The sequence below is a fragment of the Falco peregrinus genome, chromosome 8 (genome assembly GCF_023634155.1).
Source record: "Falco peregrinus isolate bFalPer1 chromosome 8, bFalPer1.pri, whole genome shotgun sequence".
In the NCBI taxonomy this organism is placed as follows: Eukaryota; Metazoa; Chordata; class Aves; order Falconiformes; family Falconidae; genus Falco; species Falco peregrinus.
Genome location: NC_073728.1, coordinates 18,301,963 through 18,322,271, shown reverse-complemented (window position 1 = coordinate 18,322,271; position 20,309 = coordinate 18,301,963). Strand labels below are relative to the sequence as shown.

The following is a 20,309-nucleotide window of genomic DNA, read 5'->3' as shown; positions in this document are numbered from 1 at the left end:
TGCGGAGCGCCCCGCGGGGCGGGTGGCGCCCCGGGGCCGCCGCAGCCGCCGCGCCTGAGCTGAGCGGCTCCGCCTCCGCGCGCAGGGAGTAGCGGCGCGGGGACGGGAGGCGAGAGCCCATCCCCGCGGCGGCGGCGGCCGCCCGTTCCCCGCGGCGGCGCAGGAGGATGCGGCCCGGCGCCGGGCTCTGAGCGATGGAGGGGGTCCTCTACAAGTGGACCAACTACCTGGCGGGTAGGCGGCCGCGGCGGGGGCTGGGGCGGCGGGGGCGCCTCGGCCGCTCGGCGCAGGGTCCCGGCCTCCCGCGGCAGCCGTTCCTAACGCGCCGGCGGGGAAGCTGCCGGGCGCTTGCGCTCAGAGGCGCGGCGCTGGGAGCGGCCCGGCGGGGCTGCCGGCGGCCCTGAGGCGGCTGGCGCGGCGGGGGCTGGGCCGGGGGCCGGCGCGCGGCGGCGGTCGCGCTTCCGTGTGCGTGGCGCGGGGTGGCGGCAGGCCGGGCCCGGCCGAGCCCTTTCGCCCCTGCCCCGCAGCCCGGCGGGCACCGGCGCGGCCCCCGGACGGCCTCACGGCCCAGACGTGCCCGGCCCACGCCGTCCGCCGCTGGGAGCGGGGCGGCCAGGGACCGCCGGAGAGCCGGCCTGCGGCCCCCCGGGTGGGTCGGGGGCTCCTGCCGGGACCGGCGGCGGGGAGGCGCCGCCTGAGGTGCCGCGTTCTAACGGCCCCGCTGAGGGACTGTCCCCTCCGCCTGTGCCCGCTCAGAAATAGCGCTGATTTGCAGCCCGCAAACTTGGAAGGTGTCCTTGCTCGCAGTTCCGGAATCGTTTAGGATTGCGTCTTTTAATCCCAAGTGTTAGCACTTAGATGTAAAAGTCCGCGTTCTCTTAATTTGCTTTTGAATGGTGTTTTTTGTGAGGCTGGTGCTCCCGTATGCTAACCTGTAAAACATAAAACAACTCTAGTTCTGGGAGAGGTTTCACAAAATGTATTTTCAGAAGCGCTGCAGATGAAGATGCACCTAATGCCTGCATTTGCCATCAAAGCTCCGGTTCTGTTTGCCTCACCCTCTGCCCTAACAGACACCACCTCCCTCTGGAGAGCGCAATGGGTAGATGGTGCTGTCCAGGTGAAACATTTCTTTTCTGACACTAATAGGACTAATTGTCCCCCCAGAGCAGATCAGTGTTGGATCATGTACCGTGCTTAATCAGGCCTTGTGTTTGACTGCTTTGGCGATATTTTCTGTGCCCTCTTGTTCACTGGCACTTCATATGTGCTGTCCTTACTTCAGCATATTCAGATTTTGAGCGTGGAGTGGTATGAAACTCTGTTCTGAGCATTTATAAGGATGTGGGCCACGTTGCAAAGACACTGTGTGCTTGCTGTGTGAACTGAAGTGTACAGAGCGTATCTTGCATTTTGCATAGCAAATACGTGACCGCTTATACTGGCCTTCTGGTGAAAGACAACACTTGTACTGTAATTAAATAGATATTTAAGAAGATACATGTGTCACTAATTCACAATAAATGTGGAGAAAATACAGGAAAAATTGCAATTATGAAAGAAGTAACAAGTACATGTTTCTTCTCAAAATAGAGTGGAAATTGTCACTTATGTGACCAGAAATGTCACTGTCGCAGAAGGTAAAAAAGTCACAGGTAATGAGCCCATGTGATGTTTGATATAAACTTCCCATTTGAAGTCTGTTATTTAATAAGTAAATATTCCATAGTAACTGTGAATGCTGTGCACACAATAGACTGTTCCATCAACGTGCAGCTAACTTCTGCTGAAAGGTCAGTAGCCCTCTAAAATCAGCAGAACCCTTCCTTCTGTGCGCTGGCCAAGTGAGAGCACTTGCTCTTGCATTTCAGAATTACAGTGTGTCAGGAATTCCCTACAATTTCAAGAATATAGGAGGGTAGCAAATTTTTTAAATTTTTTAAAAAGTGATCTAATCATATTAGTGGAACTTTAAAATGTTATTACTAACTTTCTTGTTACCCTGCTATCTGTTTTTGTAACCAGAGATAGGCTGTAGTAGTTGTGGTCATTAATGGTAGAAGCCAAGCAGCAAAAGAGCTTGTCACTGTTGCTGAGGCATTGTGGAAAATATTCAAAATGTTTTCTCCTTCATTAAAAGCAAACCAGAAATAAATACAGCTCTCCCCCTGCCCCCTTCCCCCCCCCCCCCCAGTAATACAGTATCTAAGAATTTGTGAGGTTCGAATTTATTAAATACTTTATCAAACATGGGATGCTGTTCAATTTTGAATCAGAAGAGGTGGTTTTGTTCTTTAGCTTGCTTCTGTGAGGCACTTGGGAGTCTTAAGTCCTTTGCTTCTGTTTTTTCCAGTACCAGCATCATGTGAGGCTGCAATAATCATCTCTGTTTTATCAGAATCAGGCTGTTGAGACAGGGATCCACTTACCCACCCCTGCATGTGCTTAGGAGATAAGGGCAGCACAGAGTCAACATTTTGCAACACTGTAGCAGAAAAAAACCCACATCAGTGCATTTCTGAGCTTTGTTTTAGGGGTCCACTCATGATTGTGTGCATTTTCTTTGAGTATGAGTGGTGATGTACGCACAGAATTTGAAATATTTCCTATGGGAGTTGGAATCCCTCAATGTTTATACTTCTTTTACATTCAATTTTAATATCTGAGTGTCGATCTGCCTATTAGTTACCACTCTGCATTTTGAAAGGCACAGACACTTACCATTAAAGCAAATAAATAAAAAAAAATTAGTTGCATGTTGTTATTTCCTTATCATGGGATTGAGACATGATGTAATGGGGCCCGGTCTTACACTTCTTGAATTAGTGTTGAAACTCATAATGACTTAATGTGAGTAGTCGGAGGCCTTTAGCTGATTTTCAGGAGTCTGGTACCTGATTAAGCCTCCTGGTCTGAATGGGTGCAGCTTGCTTCATTGGAATGGCGATTGCGAAGTGCCGTGGATCGCACCTTCGTATCGCCAGCTGTGTTGAGCTCTTGGCCACGCAGTTGTTGCCATTCCAAACCCTAAGCCAAGCAGGAAGCTAAAGTTTCGTGTTGACTTGTAAAACAGAGGGATAATCTGCTCCTATTGTACAGCTGACCCAGACTGTAATGGGCCAGCGTAATTGTTACACTACTAAAATATTTTAGTTCTTGCAGTTAGTATTAAAAATTAGGGCGCCTATTCCAGTGAGTGTTGAGTTTTATGAAATAGCTGTTAAAAAAAGAAAAGGGCAGGATGGGGAGTAAAGTATGCTAATATATTTTAATCGAGCAGGACTCGTGACAATAATTTACTGTATGGTGTAATGCTGCATAGAGTTCTCACAGATATTTGTGTCTATGCATAAACTGCTCTGTTTTGTAGGTGTAGCGAAGCTGGAGATCATTACATAATTTTGATAATGCTGATCTGGTATACGCTGTCCTCACAAATGGACCTAGGAATATAGCTCTTGTTTCAGTGCTCTGCAAAATGCCTGACATTAAATTGTTGTTGAGTGGTGGAGCTGGGGCTACTTTCAGAGAAGATGGTGTGTCAATAGTTAAGTGTGAAACATAAAGTTTTCACTGAAGTACAGTAGGCAGAGGAGACCATAGCGTAGCAGTTGGTGACATCAGTCATTTCTTCATAATTTACAAATAAGATCCTACAAACTTAAGAAAGTCTACCTGAAAAATATACTTGAATGAGAATGGTTCTTCAGAGGTATGTAATTTATTAGCCTTCAAAATAGGCACCTGCTTGGTGGCTAAATTAAAATTTAATTTTGCTCTAGAACATAATATAGTGGAAACTGAAATACTGCTGGTCTTGCATCCAAAAAGAATGGGAGTGAAGTATCCATATAATATTAGCCTGGTTATAGAGCGGCTCTGGTCTTCAGGCTGTGCAGATTGTTTACTTCCTTGTGTGTTACAAGAATAGTTTAATGTTTGCATTTTTAATAAAAGTTTTTTAACAGCCAATGTGCTGAATTTGATTTGCAGTTTTGTAATTAGACTAAACTTTCCTTTTTGTGTTTTTGATCTTGCTAGGTTGGCAGCCTCGGTGGTTTGTTTTAGACAATGGGATATTGTCATACTATGATTCACAGGATGATGTTTGCAAAGGCAGCAAAGGAAGTATAAAGATGGCTGTGTGTGAAATAAAAGGTAAGAATTAATAGATTTCTGCTTGAGGAAATTTTAGCTGTCAGGGAGACAGAAAAGATCACCCAACAGACATTTTGCATCACAAGTTTTTCCTCCTCTGTTTTTGTTTATCTATAGTCCAGTGTGACTGCTTCACAAATAATAATGAATGTGAATTATGAAGTGGGTGGCAAAGAAAAAAATGTTTTTGACAGAGCTCTGCTTTGAGATTTAGAACCCACAATATATTCATTTTTGTTTTAAATAGTTGTGTGCAACGTGGCTTACTCTTGAAGTTGTCTTGTCTAGTTATTTAGTTCTCCCGCTTTTCCCTCTTAGGACCAGGGATAAGAGACTGAATTATGAATGGTAGTTTTTCAGAGGAGCAGCAGCAGTTACCCAAAAGTGGAGGTTCTCATAAACCAGAAATGTTTAGCCTTTTGCTTTCCTGAGTCATTTTTTACTTTTGTCACTGTTAGCAGATGCCCCTGTGTTTGGGTGATGGGTGTATTAGAGTTAGTAAGTGAACTGTTTGTGTCAGACTGAGTTCAGCCTTTGTGGGTCAGCCTTCTTGGCTAGTAGCAAGGCATTGTCTAACTCTGCATGGCTCTCAACGCTTGACCTCTTTCCAGACACCCACAGATGACTGGGCTTGTGATATGGGTACTTGCATATTAAAAAGTGAGACTTCTTATTTTACATGGGCCACCATGTGTTTTTCCTGTGGTATCTCCTATTTGTTAGTTTCCTTGATGTAGATGAAATCATTGATGTGGAGGATCCACTTTTTGGCCATTCCAGTTGTTCATTTTGCTTGTCATCTTGTTCTTTTGGTGAAGGCAAGATAGTAGCTGAAGTCTGGATTTGGTACAGTTTCCTGCATCCATGGCTGTTGGGGAGTAGGTCTGAAGGAACTGTGGTTGATAAGATGAAACTCAGCAGAGTATTCAGTTAAAGATGTAGTATTGAGAATAATAGACTGTAAACAAAGTCCACGTTGGTTCTTGGTTGACTTTGCAACTTTGTGAAGCCAGATTTTGTCTAGAAAGGGAGATTATTTCAGTTCTTATCTTATTCCTCCATAAATAACTTGTCCTTGCAACAGACCTCTTCAGTTTGCCACGTTTAGACCAGGTTTGGAATACAACAGTTACTACAGATCCATACGCCATGTGTTGTTAATGCAGAAAGGGGACCCCGTTATACTTGAGTCTGGCTGCTGTTTGGCATCTTGTGTTCCTACCTGTTGTCTTGAAGGCCTGCTGAGGAGAAGGGCTGAGCAGCAGGTTGAGTAACCCAAAATCACAATGTGATTATTATTACGGGATTGTAATAAACATTTCAAAATACTTTGATCAGTACTTAATAAATAGTTGTTACTGAGTTGAGGTTGGTTTTGTTTGTGTGGTTGTTTTTGGGTTTTTTTTTCAAAATTGTTTTTTTCCTCTCTATCATAAGTTCATGCAACAGACAACACAAGAATGGAGCTAATCATCCCAGGGGAACAGCATTTCTATATGAAAGCAGTTAATGCAGCTGAAAGGCAAAGGTGGCTGGTAGCACTGGGGAGTGCAAAAGCATGTTTAGCAGATACCAGAACAAAAAAAGAAAAAGGTATGTGTGTTACCTAAAGCATATACAATCGTACCACTTTTTCAAATGCTTGTTTTCAGATAATGATAGTGTATAGATATTGTGGGAGAAAGTCAGTATTATTGTCTTTAAATATAAATTGTAATTATTTCTAGTCATCTATATGGTAAATTCCCCCTTGATGTTTGGATTAGAGGTTGCCTCCATTGACCTCTTCTATAGCTGAAATACCACCAGCTTGTTGTTACAAGAACAAACATACGATTCATAGCCGTTGTGAAGCCATTTCATTTCTGCTGGTTTGATTCTTTATAATTACTATTGTGTTTTCCATAATTTTTCTTGGCTGGCTTAATGTAACTATTTCCAGCCACTCATGTGGGTGTAAATTTCATCCACTAAACTTTTTCTACCTTACATTGCAGCTAAGAAAGATTTCAACTTTATCTTTTGTAGTAATATGCCTCTTTCTTAACGGTCATTAAATTAGTGTCAGTTATCCAAAGGTACAGACTATTGCCTGCCTCAAGTACAGTTCTTGACTCATTGTAGAATGCAATTTTCCTCAAAATTAAGTGAAAGTTTAAGCGAATTTTTGAACTGCTAACTAAATTAAAAGGGAAAGTGCTTAAAAATTAAAATGTGTACCTACATTGTATGCAATAAATTTATACTTCCTTTATTTTTTATAGAAATAAGTGAGACCAGTGAATCTCTTAAAACCAAAATGTCCGAACTTCGTCTCTACTGTGATCTTTTAATGCAGCAAGTTCATACAATACAAGAATTTGTTCACCATGATGAGACTCGCTCTTCTCCCAGCATTGAGGTACAGTACTTCTAGAATGCCATTGGAGAACCTAATTATATAACAGACCTCAAATTTCTGTTGACATTTTATGGCTTTTTAATCTCCCTAACGTTGGGAGATTTAACCTAAGGTCAATTTTTGAGTGCTTGTGTGTGTATAATACTAACTGAATATATGTGCATAAAGTACCTGGATGACTTAAATGTAATTGTAACATGCATTAGGAAGCAATTGAGTCATTTGGTTAAAAGGCCAGAAGAGCTGCTGTATGAGTTGGGCAATAATTTGTCATGTTTTGCATCTCCGTTATGGGCAAAGTAGTTGAAACAATCTTGTTTGTCCATTCTTCTCGTCCTTGTGTTAGGAGGGTTTGCCAATTTGTTAGCAGTGAAAGCTGGTGTTACAGGTATTGGAAACCTGCAGTGTAGCTAAGTCTGTCTGAATATGCACAAGTAACATCATGCTAGTATTTCTGCTTTCGAATGAAAATTAGTACTGGAAATTATGAATGGCTTCATACTTTACACTCTTGAGCAGCGTGTGGACAATATAGTTGTCCACCATAGGGCAAAGCGAGGGGCTGATGGTATTGCAACAAAGCAAATTGTTTACAGCAAGGTGAAACTGACCTGCAGGCTCCTTCCACTGGAGTGATAAAGCTGTTGGCGCATTCTGCTGCAATTCATTTGTTTCACTGAATGATCTTCTGACACTAGTTAGTCACTCACACAAGCTTTGCAGTAAAAAGTTACAGCATTGTTGGCTGATACCCTAAACAAATTCAGATGCCAGAAAGAAGTTACCATGCTGTCATGTTATTTGCTTAAATTAGCCTCATTGGAAAATGTACATTTGCTTAAATAAAATGGGAAATGAAAGCTCTTTTTGGTAATGAGGGAAATTGTGTGGGCGTGGTGGTGGGGAGAGTTGTATTTGCATCTTTTAATATTTTTTTTTCTTGCTTATGCTTGTGCTTTCATTTATTTTCAGAACATGCATGAAGCCTCTTCCTTGCTTAGCGCCACATGCAATACATTTATCACAACACTTGAAGAATGTGTGAAGATTGCTAATGCCAAGTTTAAGCCAGAAATGTTCCAGCTGCCTCACCCTGATCCCCTGGTTTCTCCTGTGTCACCATCACCTGTCCAAATGGTTTAGACATTTTGAAATACTATTTTTTTCTTAAGTCTCATATTGTTGGTTGAATGAGGGGAAAGAATGGCTGATGACTATGCTATTGCTATGTGCTATGATGTCAGCAGTTGAAATCTTGACTCTGTTATGATCCGTACTGGTCCTAAATATAAATCAATAATTTTCCATTCCCAGTCTTTGTTTGCTAGCCTTTACAGAATCGGTCTTTTATTTTACATATCAAGACCCTGTAATGAGGTAACTTGCAAATGAATGAGGTTTAACTTTTCCTCAGTTCAACTGTTTCTTTTTTTTTTACATCTCTATCACCAGTTTACTTACAAAGCCGATCATTATTGATATAAATTAATAACTTTCTTGGATATGCATAGAGATTTGACAGTGATAATCAGGAGAACCACAAGGAATCAAGAGGCAGGATTTGACTTTATTGGGTGATGGAGAATTTAAGCTGGCATTTGGTAGAGGAAACATGTCTTGATATTTCTGCATATCTTAGCAGTTAAAAATGGCTGTATGAATAACTTAGGAGCAAAAGAGAGTGAATTCCATAGAAACTAGGTAGTATTTTGTTGTAGAAAACTACTTCCTGTGTGAATGTTTTAAAACTTCGAATGTTGATGGCAGTCCATCTGTTTTCATATAGTTAAATTAGATTTTTAACTAAGAATGGTTGCTTTTAATTAAACAAGAAAAGTTTGCGCTGTATTGTAAAGACTGTAAATAAAGTAAAAATTAATTTAGGCATGCATATTATTCTTATAAGTAGGTTGTGACATTTTTGGTGTGGTTTGTTGTTTGGATTTTTTTTTTTTCCCTAGATGAAACGTTCCATTAGCCACCCTGGTCCTTGCTATTCAGAAAGGTAATTTTCTATTTCAGTAAGCTTTTTTTCTTATGTCTCAAAAAAAACTCCTTGAGCCTGCTAGCATTAAAATAAAAATGTGAGAAGGATTGTTTGCTTGGGGAAGAAAAGTTAAAGAGCGTAAGCTGATGCAATTTTGAAAACTAGAGGTGGAGATTATCAGCGTTGGTAGCAAATAATGCAGCTGCTGTCTCTCATGCACTATAAACTTTTCTTCATACTAGAAGCTATGCAAATTACTTATTCTGGCAAGTTCATGACACAGAGCTTGAAATGTTAACATTCTTTTTGAGTCAGTATTTCAGATTCTCAATTTATTTTCTTCTGGATGCAAACATGGTGTTATATTTTTATTTCCATTTTCAGGCTTTCTAATTGTGAAAATAAAGTTTTTAGTTTTGTATAGTGAAAAACATCGATACTAACAGTTTAAGCACTGAAATTATTTTAAATCTAAAGTATATTAAGTTTGGGGGGGTTGTTACAGATTTTGCTTACTAATAGATCTAATTTCTTTTGTAGGAATAATCATTCTGTAAAAGAACCAATTTCATCCCTTCACCGATTTTCACAGTGGCGCAGAAGAACATACTCAGATACAGAATTTTACAGTGATACTCCATTTGAAGATTCTCAGAGTAAGTTTGGAAGAGGGGTGGTGTTCATTTGTATTTCTCTATACAATTTATTACTCTTTTTATAGCAGCTGTTCCAGTGTTGATACCAGCATGAGGAAAAAACTTTTCCTAGTTACGCAAAGTTTTGGTTTTAAGATTCCTATATTATAACTCAAAGCATTTGTAGTTTGTGACTGACTTGTGCTGGCTTTCATTCACATTGAAAAGGATTTTGCAGCTGCAGTAGTTGTGTTAATATCAGTGGGACTGCTGGCAAGATAAAATAGAGACGTAACTAGAAAAGGTATGTTTGCATTAATAGAATCTTACGTAAATGACGTTCTGGTACGTGGTGTGGAATACTGTTTGCCACCTGCTTGTAGTCACAAAACAAATTCTCCTTTCTGTGACCCCTGTGAGTGGTGGAGGGTAATTTCTACCCAGTGCATTGTGGAAAGATGGTTCATTTTGGTGGCTGCTTGCCTTTTGTAGAGAACAGCTGTTCTGAAGGAGTGCAACCTTGGCCATGATAAATAAAACCAACCCAAAAACCTATGAAGTTATGTCATGATCAGAATATTATTCCCTCCTGATCAGATGGGCCTATAGCATTGTTAGCCAGTTCTGTGGCTTTTCCTTTTGAATCTTGTTGTCGTTTTGACTCCATCCTAACTCTGCTCAGGGAGATTTTAACTTGACTAGTTCTTCTTGACTAGTTCTGGCTTAGTCTTTCTTCCTTTTGGAGTGCCTGGTGCCTCACTTGGATTGAAAAAAAAACCCCTGAGGCCTGCGCATTGCTGAAACCATGTGAGCACAAAGAGGTACTAATGCTTTGCAATCTACCATGAAGCAAGTGTTCACACCTCTGCACTGTCTCCTTGCTTCTTGGATGCTTGCATGTTGCAGGGTAACCGCCTCTTTCACCTTGCACATCTGCCAGCAGCATAGGGTATGCTGGCATGTATCCCAAGCTCACAGAATTAGGTTAGAACCTATTTTGTGTCCCATTGCTAATGTGGGTGCACATCAATTTCACCTGCTGTTATGCAAGGCTTTTGTTGTTACCAGCTGGACTTTCTGGTGTTGGTTACCCAGTCTCGACTGCTTTCAGGACTGCTCAGAAGAGTGTCTGTCTTGTGTCTTTCTGCTAATACCAGGCTTTTTTTTGTTCCTTACTACATAGCTCTAGTTTCTAGCTCAGTTTCTCTGGTTTTTTTTGTTTTCTTACGCTGTTAGAAGCTCCCTCTGATACCTTCCAGTTATCTTAGTCCTTTCTCTTTCCTGTCAGGTAGCCTAGCCATACCGAAGTTGCAGTAAGTCATCCATTTCATTTTAATAACGGAAAATGTTTTAGTTAAATGCTTACCAATACATCAGTCTTTTTTAAAAAAACACAAGTTGATATGTTCCTTATACAGAATATATCTGCACCTCACAGATTACAGTCCTTTTATAATGTAAAAATCATTGTGTATTAAAAAATAATTAATTGATTTATACTAGCTGAATGAACGTTTTTCATATCCATCATCCTTGGGCATGATATTCATTGAAATCTTTTCAGGAAAAGTCCAGACTAATTATGCTTATGGTTGCTTATATATAGCAAATAGCAAAAAAAACCCTGACAGACTCTGTGAGTTTTTTTGGGGTTGAAAATTAAATACTTACTGATATCTTTGTAGGATCTGCTCACTGTTCCAGAAGTGCTGTCAATGGAGATCTGGTATCATCAACCATTCCTGAAGAAAATAGATCAGTATCAAATGAAAGATCTGAACTGGAAGAGACTCTTTCATCCTTTTCTTCCTGAAGAAAGTACTCAATTTTCTATAAATAATGCTATGCAAAAGCTGCTGTAATTATACTGTTGTTATAGGAAGTAGTCATTTCCCTTTTTAGAAGGATTTCTCTGCACTTTATAGAATTACATAAAAACTATCTTTGAAGTGTATTTTATCTTTATATAGTTTATTTGCGAGAGTATTTTCCTAATATTTCATAGTTTGAATGTGCATTTTTTTGGAACAAATGATGGCTTAACAGATAAGCATCCACATTTGTAAATGTAGCTCTTTTTAAAAAGTGTGAAGGTATAACTGATACATTAGTAAACCTGCAGGTTATAAACTTCAGCAAAAAGGTTTCATTTTTTTTGCGAAAATGCACCTTGTGCCATGGGCCTTGTGGTCATTTGTCACCAGGAGCTGTGATTAGCCCTGCAGTGGCTTTTTTTAGCCTGCGTAAGGGCTGTGGGCATGGGCACCAGTGGGTCTACTCGAGCAGCTTGACAGTAATTGACATTGCCTTCTTTAAAAACACAAGGATATACATAATCCGGTCCTTATTTTTAGCCAATGAAAGTAGAAGTATTTAGTGTATTTTTCTAAACAAATGTATAAAAATAACTTAATATGAAGCATTTGTACCAAACATTGGATATTTAATAGTTTTTATTTATTTATTCTTTTTTGCATCAAAAATTTCTACCTACTTTCACTACTAAAGATCTAAAGATCTACTAAAGGCTTCAAAATGTGCATAAATTGTTTCTGGGGTGTGTAGCATCACAAGTAGCTAATGCAGCACTGTTAAAGATTTACTCTGCTCACTTAAGAAGCATTTTTAGCTAAGTATTATAGAAGCAAGAGCTGAAATATTAGACCATTAAGCTGCTGTTGTAATGAATATTTGTATCTATACATATTTTATTTATGACATATTTATACAAAAGGGAGCTTCTGTTTTTGCAACTCCTTTATATTATTTGAGAATGGCATACACCAGGAGATGGATTCTGCTCTCAGTTACATCAGTGTAAATTTGCATTAAGTGTAAGTGAGATCGGAGTTTGACTCTTTAATTAATGAGTGATATAGTATAACAGTGCCTACTAGCACCTTGGTCCATAAGGTTGTTAGTGTTAGCATTGTAAGCTTTTGGAGATTTTTGGGGTATTAATTTAGGGATAAACTTGGTCTATAAAGTCTTAGCTGTAGAGCACTTTAAGCAAGCCATTTAATGTTCTTGATTTACACAATTGCTAGATAAATGTACAGGGTTTTTTGCATTCGAGCACATACCAAAATCTGTTTTTATAATCAAATATTCTTTAATTTGGTTTAACTAGTCTTCCTTTTGTGTATATGAATAATTTGGTGTTTTTGAAGCAGGCTGGAAAGGACAGATGTGAATGGAGTGGAAGTTTTCCTTTTAAGTTTCTGGATTGTTGATTTATCTAAATCAAAATAGGTCCAAATGTTGAGGAAAAACATATGAGCTGTTGCCCATATATAAAATACCAGTCTATAAGCCATTAAGTAAGGGTCAAATGGAGTGGAATGGTTTGTACAGGTAAAGTTATTTGTGGATACCAGCTCAGACCTGTCATTTGTGCTGAGTTCTGTCAGTTTTCATGCAGCTAGCATTTGCGTATGCATATCAGCCACACATGTGCTTGTACGTTGTTTTTCCTGAATGTTTGCTTTAATGTATTCTGTATGACACTTAGAACAATTGTAAAAACAAGTATTAAAAAAGATGTTCAGACAAGAAACTGCAAATTGCAATGAGTGTGTCTTGGATTATATGCTGTCTTAGATCTGCTTTTTGAAATGTCACTGAGGTTTCTGCCGGTTTGTACAGTGTTAAATACATGTCACATTAACAAGTATCTTTTTCTGGCTTTCAGCTGCTACAGAGGGAATAGTTTGGACTCCACATTGTGCAGAAAAACCTCTGCGACTTATCAGTGCATATAGTAGTAAATAATGATTTACCACTACATAGATTATAATGTTCAGTCAAAAGTTGTAATGATTAGATTCAGGCGCAGAGTTTGCATATAATTACTTCAGTACCATTTTGGGTTTCTAAACGTCACTAAATCTGGAATGATGGCTTTGTATGTACATAACATGTTCCTGGTAAAGTTAAATCAGACTTTTTATAGATACCTGTGCCAAACTGTGGCAGAAGTCCTAAAGTACCATCTTCACTGATTCTGTTATAATACATGCCGTCATACTTCTGGCATCTGGAGCTAAGGCGGCATTTCTGAAAATGATGCTTAGCTGGCTGAATCACAGTGATCCATGTGTAGTAAGACTTAAAGAAATCTGGATGCTCTTAGATTTTTCCTTTCCAAGTTCAGGGAATAGCTTACCAGGAATGCCTAATTGCATCATTATTCTTTTTGGTGGAGAGTGGGAGCTGAACCTCAACACAGAATGTGTAATTAGTACTTCTAAACCAATTCAATTTTTAAAATAGTATTTATCACTTAAAGAATACAAGCATACTACATATATTTGGGTGAAAAATGGTAACGTCTAATTATGGAGTTGTATCTCTGAACTCTCTTGACATTCTTGACATCAGATAATTAGAAATGGAACATGCTTAAATGGCTTACTAGCTTGTACTATAAAGAATTAATAATCAAACACTTGATTTGGAGATTTGTCAGAGATTACTGAGATTACAACATTCAGGGGCTTTAAACTTGTGAAAATTAATCTTTGGGCTAGGAATACTTCAGAGGTTGCTTCTGCATAAAAAAAAAATATTTAAAAATTGAAATCACAGCTCTTTGTGTTAGGGTTATTTTCACAAACTATAAACTTGAGTTTTGCTTGCTATGCCACCACAAGTTTAAGTATTGCATAGCTGTTGTTCCTGCTGGTCTAAGTTTATCTTTTTAGAGTTATAATACCTGAATGAAGTAAACGTCTGTGTCTGAGAATTTGACTTTTTTTTTAGATGTTCCTCATTAACGTGCTTTAAAAGACTTAACGTGAAACCTGCCTGTTATAGCTGTTTCTTGACTGCTTTGAGGGCTGAACCTAAGAATTCCAGATCTAGAAGAGAAAGTTACTCTTTGAAGGGGATTTATGTAGAACCTGGGTGCCCAAAGCCACAGCTGCCATCCTGAAGACCTCTAGTTGTTTAACACTGAGGACCAAAGGACGGTACCAATGTTTATTTCACTTGTAAAGCTTCCCTAGGTAACTGTAACTGTGTACAAACATCCTGAAATGTGCTGCTGTCTTGGAAGGCCGTGGCGGCCCCTTAGCAGCTACCTTAAGCAGTGAACTAAGATTTGGAAGCTAGGCAGTCCCCTGCCTGTTCAGTGGGGGGACCACTGCTTCACTGGCTTTGCAAAGGATGTCCAACACGCTAATGTGAGAAAGCCGATAGACTAATGGCCTGTACTTCAAAACATTCTAAAAGAAGTGCTTTACCTCTGCATTTCCCATTGTGTATGGACAGTAGTGATTAGAAGGTGCTATTTAGGTGTTTTGTTTACTATTTTGATATTAGTTAAGTCTTGATGAACAATCGAGAACGTTTGGCAGGTGCATGTATACCCATGGCCATACCCTGACTGTTCTAACCAGCACATGTAGAGGAGAGAAGGCTAAACATGAGAGCACAACTGTATCTTATGGATGTGTTGGGGGCGGGGGGAAAAGGCAGGCTTCCTTCAGCTTTTTCAAAGGGGCAGGTAAACAGGCATCTCCAAGATTTTCAGTTATAGATGTCAAAGTCAATACTTTAAATCCCGTTGAGGGACAGGATTCAAAGAGCGTTTCCTCCTTTTTCCAGTGTTTTATATACTCTTGTGATAAATACTGCTTTGGCTGCTTCTGTGTCTTCCCTTTCTCAATGCACTCTGCAGGCTGCCTAGGCATTTTCTGCGAAGTCTGGGTGACAGTTGCAGAAGCAGGTTGTAATTACTGTACGTGAATCTGACTCTTTTCTATGCACTGACTGTCATTTTCTGACATGTCAGAGTACCTTGTTTTTTCTGTCATCTTTTCGCCTTTGTACTGCTGCTATTAGTACTGTGGCATGTTCCAGTGTGGGGAATGACTGAATGATTTATTTTTGACTGTTATGCTTTTTTTTTTTTTTTAGTAGACATTAAGTATTCTGATTTTTTTCTTTTTTTTTTAAATCCAAGCTGTAGAACAGTATCATCTTCAAAAAGAGGGAAGGAAAAAGCCCAACTAGAGATGTTTTATCAGAGATGGAGATTTTTGTGTTCTGTTCATATAATTTTCTCCCCTTGAAGGGAAAAGTCATTGAAAGTGGAAACAATGGTAAAAATTGAAATGCAATGGTAGAACTAGGGTTTCTCGTCTGTTAGCAGTAAAATGAATCTCTCAGTGTTATCATAGCTGTCCACCATCACAGTTATTTTTCTCAAGCTGTGAGATGTAAAATGTTAGAAGAGAATGTATAGCCCTATAATAGAATTTATATAGCAGCTCACAGAGCTTTGTTAAAGTTTTTCCTTACGCAGCAGGACCCAGGAAACGAGGTCCAAATGCTGTCACACACCTGTTGGTGGTAGGATATTTTTCTGAACTTCGTCCTATGGTGCAATAGATTTTATCTTTAAAGAGAGAAAGTATCAGCTTGTACTTTTAAAAATCTGAATATTCAACTTGAACATGATAAGCAAATAATTTTAAATGTTCCCTGCTCATTTGATGTTTATTTTCTATCCAGAGACTGCTTAATCTGTTGTCTTGAGAAGTGTTACTGTTTAGGGAATGGGTTCTGTGAAACTGAATTTTGAAGCTTTAGGTTGTGACTTTGTCGATGTCACTCTATATTGGCATGCACTTAGCAGTCCTGTGAAACAGCACTGCTCAGCAGGTTGGCGTGTAAAGTTACCTATTAAAGCTGTGTTTCAGCAAAGTCAGTGAATACTGTAAACCCTATTTTTAGGCATGTGAGTGACTCAACTCATCCATTTAAAGCTAGATGCACTTGCAGAGTTGGGCCAGAGAGGTACAGGCATAGTGAACTTGCACTACCACACCTCTTGTTTAAGTAAATATGTTCAGTAGAGGTGATGGAGACAGAGTTTCCAGTAGCATTTGTGGAGAACAGTCCATGCTTAAATCTGCAGATGCTGTCTGTCACTATATATAACTTCCTGCTGAGACATTTTTAGTGTTAATTTTATTATGTGCCTGTGTACACGTGTTAGTTGTTGGTTAAACAAGACTGTACCTATGTGGGTTTGTCTTGTATTGAGTTTCTTGGTTTGTTTTGTTGTTTTTTTTTTTTTAACATCTACTGGAATTAGAATGAGAAGCTTTCTTGAGGTTTTGGTTTTATCTTTGAGTACTTTAAATAGTGAAATAATTTTTTACCTCATGTTAATTATTCTTTTTTACTTTCCTCCCTAAGGAAGAAATACCACACACCCTTGAGTCTTTCATCTTTATGATTTTTTTTCTAAATGTTCCTGGATCTGTCACTGGAAAAAGTCTGGATCTTGTCCGGACCCAAACCTTTGCTCTTCTGAAATCCTTATTTTTACTTTAGTCCTTGTTCCATCCCCATTTATTAGCTTTCCTGCATCATTTAGATACCTAGTGGTTGGTAAGTATAGAGGTTTGTAGGAAATTATAGTAGGCTACTTTTTTTTATAGACATATTTTTGGGAATAGATTTTTAAAGATATGCTACCTGCTTTACTACTTCTGACAAACTCTTTTGTAATGGTGGTAGTAGTATGCTGGGAGTCATAGTGATACGTAGTGTTGCTAAGGCCCCTGCTCCACTTGGGAGAATTTTACAGCCCCTGAGGCAGTGTTTCATTGCTGAGTATGTTTGTTCTCAAGCTTTTTCTGCTGACCAGAGTGAAATCTAGGAGCTGAGTTGCTCCTTTGACCTTGATACTCTTTTTCCATAGGTAACCAAAACTGTGACCTGCCTGCATGGGATTTCTGTTTTCCCCCTGCCCCCAGAGTGTGAAGACAGGCTTTGCTCCTATAGGTATGTCAGCTGACTTGAGGGATGGGGAACTGATGGGGCATGGGCCTTTAATCACTTATGGGAGGAGACAACCTGTAGGTACAGGCAGTTAGGGTCTACCAGTCTATACCAGTTGCAGCTGCCAAAAAAAGGAAGCGATAGCTGGGTTTCCTGGAGGCAGGTTTTAACCCCTTGCAGCAGAGACCAGCTATAAAGAAGAGAGATTAGCAATTTATCCACATAAGGTGTAGTGGAAATTCACTTACCAGAGGAATGGTAACTGCATAATGCTTAGGCATGTGCTACTAGAGTTTATCCTTTGTCGATGAAGAACCTATAATGATATTTTTTTTTTTCAGTCTTGTCTTTAAGGCAGACTTTTCTGATGGTCAGGCTGTTTCTGATAGATGGCTGGATTTTCAACAACTACCTGACTTACACTGGAGAACTGCATTTCTACCTAGTCTTTTCTTTCAGTAGCTTTTTCTGTAGTGTAGTACAGGAGCTGTAAAAACAGAGTGTAATAAATAAATAAAAGGAGTCAGGTTTTATGGTGCAGAAAGCATGCTTTATTTCAAATGAACAATTCTATCTCAAGGAGGTTCAACAGCTAACAAGATTTATTACTACATTAGGAGAACTAAAGCGAATTGAAGTGCAGGGCGGTATTTGATGTTGTAACAACAGTTTGTTTTCAAACTGCGGTTCATTGCTTAGTTGCCCAGAAGTGACTACTGGATATCTAATACTACCACACAAACTCAATCACTGCACCCTACGAACCTCCAAGAGGAGGTACTGCTGCTGCACTTGAGTACCTAAATAGCCTTGTTGATTAAGGGGATGGCCAGGTGATGTTACTTTTTAAAAGCTATTCAGGCAGTCAATATGTCAGAAACAGTACACAGGCAGTGGGTGAACAAAGTGCTGGCCGCTTGCACCTTGTCCAAAAATTGTCAGTCAGGTATGGAAGTTATGACATAATCAGATCAATGTAAAACATTAAAGCAATGCTTACAGGAGGGTAATTGCAAACATCACCAATGCCTTACATTTCTGATTCAACATAAATATTCGTGCATGTATGAAATACTATGCACAGTATCATCTCTTAGGTGTAGGTAATCTTCAACAGGGAGCCTCTCTACCTGTTGAGGCATTCTTAGACATCAACAATGAGTTGAGGCGCAAAAATTAGTTAAATGTTGAGCAGGGTAGTCATTTGCTAAGAAACTTTCTCCTACCAACTGTTAGTTCCAAAAGTTACGTTTCAAAATGTCATAAAATAAATGGTACAAAACTTTATAACCGTTAACTTCGGCTATATACAGTATGTACATGTCAGTGAAAAAAGTGTTCAAAATTCTTAAGGCCAATAATGACTATAAGTCATAATGTATAGCTTTGGACTTTGTCTCATTCAGGTAGGTACAAAAATATTTTTTTTTTTTATATTTACAGATCAGATATTTCAGTCCATATATGAATCACTTGTAAAAAGACAAGTGTAAATAATACAGCTTAAGCTCTCTAAATTGATCGAATATTAATATTCACAGTGGCAGAATCTGTACCAAATTCATTTCCTAAATTTAGGGTATAAAGTCCACCGTCGTTCTTCTGGACATCCATGATGATCAGGGTGGTTAGATCTTCACTGGTTTCAATGTGGAATCTGCCTTGCTGGTCCTGACTGGTAATTTTTCTCCCTCTGCAGTACCATGTTATTTCAGGAGCAGGTTCACCAGAAAAGGCACAAGATAGTGTGAGAACTTTTCCTTCATCAATGCTGATATCGGAGGGGAGAGCTTCAATTTTGGGAGGTACTCCTTTACAAAACAGAAAAAATACCAAGTTAGTCTGTTTCCACTAAGCCATGCAGCAGGTTTGCTCTGAGGACTACTTCAGGATATCTGAAGCATTAACTCTACCAGTAATTGTATTGCTCACCTCTCAGACCCGATTTAAGCATTTTACTAGTTGAACTCTCCAGTTGAGCCATACTAGATTTCCCCATAATACTGCTGGAGCTCATCTCTACAAAGGATTCTTGCATGGAGGACATGCTTTTGGCAGACATGCTTGCAAATTTCATTTCAGTCATGCTGCTACTGCTGAAACTGCTGAATGAAGCCTCTTGTTTAGAAGAAGCCATTTGAAAGGACTGGGAAGAAAAACTTCCGTGCATGCTTGCGTCGCCACTTGTCTTCAATACTACCTCTTTTGGAGGTTCTTCAATTAGAGCTGAGGAGCATTGCAAACATAGAAGGAAAAACCGATAACGTCACATTAACAAAATCATGCAGTTCTGTATGGTTAATTTTACAGAAATGAAGAGACAGCATAGTTTGCTTTCAATGGAAAGCTGCAGTGGAGTATAAAATTGTTTACAATTTTTTTTTGTAAACATTATTTTGGTTACATTTGATTCAAGATGTCCAAATCACAAACAGTAATTTTTAAATGAAACTGTTATTAGTATGTATGAGCTTGAAGGGAAAGCATACTTAAGAAGAAACAGGTCATCCCACAGCATTTCCTATTAGAACCATTACTAGAATTAGACACTGTAGAAGTTTTGAAACATTTTCAAGTCTTACAAGCATGGTATAGGAAGGTCTGTATTTCACTGCATTGTTCTGTAGCTATAAAAGGCAACAGAAAAGCTCAATCACTGCAGCTTTCTTTTAAACCTGAGCACAGTCGTACCAGCAAATCATAGCAACCCCTTGATGCTAGGAACTGGGAAATAGTACAGCCAATAAAATATTAAACCCAGTTCAGCTATGGCTAAATTGCTATAAAAAAAATTAACTGTGTTTTATTGGAAAAGATTCTGCTAGTTATTGAGGAGTAATTGCCAGCATCAAGGTCTTAATGCAGTCATCCTAGAAGGAATGCTCATAGCCTTCTGTTAACATGCATCTATTGAAGTAAAACAGCATCTGTGTGCTCCTCGGTGGGTGTTATAAAGATTTCTAATGCTGTTTTAGTACTGTATATATAACATACAAAAGAAATAGGAACTTGTTAAAATACTTAAATCAACATTACCAGTAGCTTTTCTCTTAAGTCACTTTAGTAGACACACTACAGCAAGAAGTTGTGATTAGTCTGAACCCAAGACTCTGAGAACAAACTTACGGAGTACAGTCAAAGATGCTGTAGCAGAGCACTGCCCATGGTAGTTTTTTGCTTTGACTGTATATTTTCCGGTGTCATTCACTGCTGCATTTCGAATCTCAAGAGAATATATGTTTTTAGAGCGTGTTACTCTGATGTGCGATGAAACAGCAATCTGAGGAGGGGAAAAAATGTTTAATTAAGATCAGTTTTATGAATAATTCTATTT

General features: G+C 39.2%; 2 protein-coding genes across 9 annotated transcripts in view; one reads left to right on the top strand and one right to left on the bottom strand.

Annotated features, from left to right (window-relative positions):
• The first annotated feature begins 1 nt into the window (after position 1).
• The window catches only part of PLEKHA3 (pleckstrin homology domain containing A3), a 30,306-nt gene continuing 9,998 nt past the window's right edge, over positions 2–20,309 (top strand). For 2 of the 8 annotated variants that reach the window (XR_008748492.1, XR_008748490.1), the window contains exons 1-10: positions 868–1,120; positions 1,594–1,655; positions 4,042–4,158; positions 5,596–5,751; positions 6,423–6,559; positions 7,532–7,696; positions 8,521–8,564; positions 9,087–9,202; positions 10,867–10,999; positions 16,896–16,978. Coding sequence is in view for 3 of the 8 variants with exons in the window: in XM_055812706.1 (XP_055668681.1) it covers positions 1,107–1,120; positions 1,594–1,655; positions 4,042–4,158; positions 5,596–5,751; positions 6,423–6,559; positions 7,532–7,696; positions 8,521–8,564; positions 9,087–9,202; positions 10,867–10,994 (939 nt within the window). In the remaining 5 variants the exon portion in view is untranslated. Of the gene's footprint in view, positions 235–867; positions 1,121–1,593; positions 1,656–4,041; positions 4,159–5,595; positions 5,752–6,422; positions 6,560–7,531; positions 7,697–8,520; positions 8,565–9,086; positions 9,203–10,866; positions 12,738–13,942; positions 14,152–16,895; positions 16,979–18,674; positions 18,813–20,309 lie in introns of those variants that run through there. The other 6 variants (XR_008748491.1, XR_008748493.1, XR_008748494.1 and 3 more) reach the window with 6 other exon arrangements.
• TTN (titin) overlaps positions 17,504–20,309 on the bottom strand; it is a 238,731-nt gene continuing 235,925 nt past the window's right edge. Inside the window, exons 256-258 of the mRNA XM_055812704.1 lie at positions 20,102–20,255; positions 18,908–19,201; positions 17,504–18,786 (exon numbers count right to left, since the gene is read on the bottom strand). Coding sequence (XP_055668679.1) covers positions 18,488–18,786; positions 18,908–19,201; positions 20,102–20,255 — 747 coding nt within the window. The 3' untranslated portion in view covers positions 17,504–18,487. The remainder of the gene's footprint in view (positions 18,787–18,907; positions 19,202–20,101; positions 20,256–20,309) is intronic.